Genomic DNA, 5,387 nt, shown 5'->3' with positions numbered 1-5,387 from the left:
CACACATTAGTAGCTGTAAACACTCAGCATTACAAAAATACATACGTTGGTTTGGTGCTTACATAAGGAGTAAACATTTATAATCATCACTTTAAAAGTTACATACATTGTTTTTGGTGCCTGTTTGTTTCCCAGATATATTAGTATGTGTGTGAATGGGTGTATAAGAGACATTAACTTGAAGAACTTTGTAGAAAGGCGCTTTATGAAGTTCAGTCCATTTCCTTGTATTAGTTTACGGGCAGATCTGCCCGAACCAATATGGCGGCGCCGTTTACGTACGATTCAGCGCTCAATGCGGCGTCTATGTATATATGTCTATGGTGCAGACTCTGCTGGCATGCTTTTATTTTGAAGGCGTGACCCGGCACAGCCTTGAAGTGTTTCCGGGTGGGTTGTCGCTGAGTTGGCTGACAGCTGCCGCAGACTGCAGCTTTTAACCCGGGTTACTCTCATTATTGTCACGGTTTGTCGGTGATGGGGGTGTGTGCAGGTCCGTGCAGGTCTGTGCTGGTCTGCCTGACCCTGCTGGTCTCCTCGGCCCCCCCTCTGACCGCCTGGGACGCCGATCTGGAGCTGCTGGACCTGGTGGAGGAGATCCCGCAGACCTTCTACCAGTTCCTGTCCGTGGACCAGGTCCGTGCTAACTGCTAACTGCTAACGTCTCCATGGCAACCGCACTGCCACACACACACACACACACACACACACACACACACACACACAGGGGCTAAGCTAGTTAGCAGGTCCGGTCCGGTTCGGCTGTTCTGGTCCAGTTCTGAGCACGTGACTAAGATTAGCCTGCTCATGCTAACTGAAGCTAACACACTGCTCCAAGGCTGCACAGGTGGGTGGACATCACGATGGGCCAGAAGGTTTGCTGTGTCTCCCAGCATGGAGGAGATTCCAGGAGATGGTTAGTTAATCTAGGAGAGCTGGACAGGGCCGGAGACGGTCCTTAACCCGCCAGCAGGACCAGTATCTGCTCCTTTGTGCAAGGAGGAACAGGATGAGCACTGCCAGAGCCCTACAAAGACCTCCAGGAGGTTCAGAAACAGACTTCATGAGGGCGGCCTAACGACGTCCTGTGGACCCTGTACTCACTGCCCGGCACCATCGAGCTCGACTGGCAAACGGGCATGACCGGTTTCATCCTTTGGTTCTGAACACATTACCCAGTCCATATCAGGAAAGATATCCTGCTGAGATCTGATCAAAGTGTTCCTTTAATGTTTGGAGCAGTGTGTTACACAGCTGACAGGAAACCAGGGGAACCCTCCAAAATAAAATCACTGTAACGATGACAACTTAAACTTCATGGACTTTATGTAACCTGTCTCTCTGTCTGTATCTGTCTGTCTGTCTGTCTCTCTGTCTGTATCTGTGTATCTGTGTATCTGTGTATCTGTCTGTCTGTATCTGTGTATCTGTCTGTCTGTATCTGTGTATCTGTCTGTATCTGTGTATCTGTCTGTATCTGTGTATCTGTCTGTATCTGTCTGTCTGTCTGTCTGTCTGTATCTGTGTATCTGTCTGTCTGTCTCTCTGTCTGTATCTGTCTGTATCTGTGTATCTGTCTGTCTGTATCTGTGTATCTGTGTATCTGTCTGTCTGTATCTGTGTATCTGTCTGTATCTGTGTATCTGTCTGTATCTGTCTGTCTGTCTGTCTGTCTGTCTGTATCTGTCTGTATCTGTGTATCTGTCTGTCTGTCTCTCTGTCTGTATCTGTCTGTCTGTCTGTCTGTCTCTCTGTCTGTATCTGTCTGTCTGTCTGTCTGTCTCTCTGTCTGTATCTGTCTGTCTGTCTGTCTGTCTCTCTGTCTGTATCTGTCTGTCTGTCTGTCTGTCTGTCTGTCTCTCTGTCTGTATCTGTGTATCTGTCTGTCTGTATCTGTGTATCTGTCTGTATCTGTGTATCTGTCTGTCTGTCTGTCTGTCTGTATCTGTCTGTATCTGTGTATCTGTCTGTCTGTCTCTCTGTCTGTATCTGTCTGTCCTCCTCTCAGGATCGTCAGCTGCAGAGATAAAGAAGGCGTATCGACGGCTGTCTCTCTTTCTCCATCCTGATAAGAACAAAGACGAAAATGTGAACTCAGTTCAGACAAGTAAGACTACACAGAGTTACACATACATAGTACACAGGTACAGAGCATACAGAGAATACACAGAGTACACATACAGAGGTACACATCAGAGCATCAGAGAATACACAGTACACAAACAGACTACAGAGAATCACAGAGTACACAAACAGAGCATACAGAGAATACACAGAGTACACATACAGAGCATACAGAGAATACACAGAGTACACATACAGAGTACACATACAGAGCATACAGAGAATACACAGAGTAGCACATACAGAGTACACATACAGAGCATACAGAGAATACACAGAGTACACATACAGAGCATACGAGAATACACAGAGTACACATAACAGGCATACAGAGAATCAACAGATGCAATCAACAGACATACAAGAGAATACACAGGTGCACATACAGAGTACACATACAGAGCATACAGAGAATACACAGAGTACAATCAGAGCCATACAGAGATACACAGAGTACACAAACAGAGCATACAGAGAATACACAGAGTACACAAACAGAGCATACAGAGAATACACAGTACACCATACAGAGCATACAGAGAATACACAGAGTACACATACAGAGTACACATACAGAGCATACAGAGAATACACAGAGTACACAAACAGAGCATACAGAGAATACACAGAGTACACATACAGAGCATACAGAGAATACACAGAGTACGCACACAGATAGTACACACACAGAGAGTACACAGAGTTCACACAGATAGTACAGATAGTACACAGAGTGTGTAATCGGATTACTTGTTTCATTTACAGCTTGTCTCCATCTATGAAGTCTTGAAGGATGACGAGAGACGACGCAAGTGAGTAAACAAGCTGTCAGCCAATCAGAGGACAGACCTGTGTCCTGTCCCCTTACCTGTCCCCTCACCTGTCCCCTCACCTGTCCTCAGGTATGATGACATCCTGGTGAATGGGCTTCCTGATTGGCGGCAGCCGGTCTTTTACTACAGACGAGTGAGGAAGATGAGTAACAGCGAGCTGGCCTTCCTCCTCTTCCTCATCCTCACTGTGGGACACTACGCCGTCATCTGGTCCATTTACCTGGAGAAACAGCTGGTGAGACAGCCAATCAGAGCACAGCAGATATGCAGACAGCTAATCAGCACACAGCAGATATGCAGCCAGCCAGTCGGGTGACGTGACTGTTCTGTTTCAGGATGAACTGCTGAGTAAGAAGAAGAAAGAGAAGAAGAAAAAGCTGAGCTCCAGACCTGCAGACGACCTCAGGTGTATCAGCCAGGACCGTCCCGACAGGTACAGCTGTGACAACACCTGTGGACTTCCTGTTTCCTGTTTTGTTTGTTTGTTATTGTTGGTTTGTTGTTTCAGAGTTCTGGACCGTCCTCACTGGCAGGATATCCTCCCTCTGAAGCTCAGCATCTGGCTCTACCTGTCCATCAAAAACCTGCCACAGACTGTCCAGGTACGCCATTACGCCATCCACCTCTGATCAGTCCTGGTCCTGGTCTGAGTCCTGGTTCTGGTCTGAATCTTGATCTCTGTCTTTCAGGAGGTGAAGCAGTACTATGAGGACTACCAGCAGATGAAGCAGCAGCAGAGAGAAGAAGCTGAAGCAGAACAGGAAGTTGTCCCAAGTAAACACTGAGCTTTATACTGAAAGGGACTACCTGTCTGAGCTGTGTCACCTGTCAATGTTTAACTTCCTGTCTTCCTGTCAGGAGAGAAGAGGCCGAAGGTGAAGAAGCCGAAGGTGGAGTTTCCTGTGTACGAGCCGACCTCAGAGAATTTCCAGAATTATGACCAGACAACGTCCATCGAGGAGATCGAGGATCAGATGGACGACTGGCTGCAGGACCGCAGAGTCTCGAAGAAGAAGGTCTGAAGTGATTGATCAGTGATGATTTAGATCGGTTTGACGACAGACACGTCACTGTCTCTGTTTCTGTCCTCAGGTTGCTGATTGGACGGATGAGGAGCTCAGCCTCCTCAGCAGGTTGATGGTTAAATTCCCTGGTGGATCTCCAGGTCGCTGGGACAAGATCGCTCAAGAACTGGGCCGATCGGTGACTGATGTAAGCCTGTTCTACAGCGCCCCCCTAATGACTTCAGCATGTTTGATGCCCGTGGTATATTTAGGTACCAAGGGACGTAATCTAGGTTAGGTGGTTCTATTTGAGCTGCATGTGTACATACACATTATGTTCTGGGCTATGATGGTTCTCTTGCAGTGAACAGGTCAGGTGGTGATCCATAGGGTTCTTTATTCTCTTGTGTTGTAAAACACTAAATCTGCAGGAAGATGACCATGGAACAAACATCATAATAAACATCAGAACAAAGATCAGAACAAACATTAGAACAAAAGACAACAAATATGAGAACAAACAAATGTCAGAACAAGATTATGAAACTACATCAAGAACTGACTATGTTTTTCTTCAACAGGTGACGACTAAAGTCAAACACATGAAAGACAACGTGATTCACACCTCAGGTACATCCTGCTGACGTTCTACTGTCACTGTCAGGTTCTACTGTCACTGTCAGGTTCTACCGTCAGGTTCCACTGTCAATGTCAGATTCTATCATCAGGTTCTATTGTCACTGTCAGGTTCTACCATCAGGTTCTACTGTCACTGTCAGGTTCTATCATCAGGTTCTACTGTCACTGTCAGGTTCTACCGTCAGGTTCTACTGTCACTCTCAGGTTCTGCTGTCACTGTCAGGTTCTACCGTCAGGTTCTACTGTCACTATCAAGTTCTACCATCAGGGTCTACTGTCACTATCAAGTTCTGCCATCAGGTTCTACTGTCACTGTCAGGTTCCCCTGTCACTGTCAGGTTCTACTGTCACTATAAGGTTCTGCCGTCAGGTTCTACTGTCACTATCAGGTTCTACTGTCACTGCCAGGTTCCCCTGTCACTGTCAGGTTCTACTGTCACTATATGGTTCTACCGTCAGGTTCTACTGTCACTATCAGGTTTCACCTTCATGTTCTACTGTCACTGTCTGCTGTCAGGTTCTCCTGAGGTTCTACTGTCAGGTGCTACTTGGACCACTTCTATTCAGTCATTGTACAATATGTTTGTGTTGATTTGTCCTGTACACGTGACATCCATTGCACGTCTGTCCGTCCTGGGAGAGGGATCCCTCCTCTGTGGCTCTTCCTGAGGTTTCTTCCACATTTTTCCCTGTTAAAAGGGTTTTTGTGGGCAAGTTTTTCCTCACTCGAACCGAGGGTCTAAGGACAGAGGGTGTCACTCCCTGTACAGATTGTAAAGCCCTCTGA

At 46.7% G+C, this 5,387-nt stretch overlaps 1 protein-coding gene across 1 annotated transcript in view; it reads left to right on the top strand.

Annotated features, from left to right (window-relative positions):
* The first annotated feature begins 477 nt into the window (after nt 1-477).
* The window catches only part of dnajc1 (DnaJ (Hsp40) homolog, subfamily C, member 1), an 8,025-nt gene continuing 3,115 nt past the window's right edge, over nt 478-5,387 (top strand). Inside the window, 11 exon segments of the mRNA XM_027291543.1 lie at nt 478-640; nt 2,009-2,090; nt 2,092-2,107; nt 2,890-2,936; nt 3,027-3,192; nt 3,293-3,390; nt 3,466-3,559; nt 3,647-3,731; nt 3,816-3,973; nt 4,050-4,169; nt 4,543-4,591. Of these exon segments, the coding sequence (XP_027147344.1) occupies nt 478-640; nt 2,009-2,090; nt 2,092-2,107; nt 2,890-2,936; nt 3,027-3,192; nt 3,293-3,390; nt 3,466-3,559; nt 3,647-3,731; nt 3,816-3,973; nt 4,050-4,169; nt 4,543-4,591 (1,078 nt within the window).

Source organism: Larimichthys crocea, chromosome II (genome assembly GCF_000972845.2).
Source record: "Larimichthys crocea isolate SSNF chromosome II, L_crocea_2.0, whole genome shotgun sequence".
Taxonomy (NCBI): domain Eukaryota; kingdom Metazoa; phylum Chordata; class Actinopteri; family Sciaenidae; genus Larimichthys; species Larimichthys crocea.
This window is presented reverse-complemented; position numbering and strand designations above follow the sequence as displayed.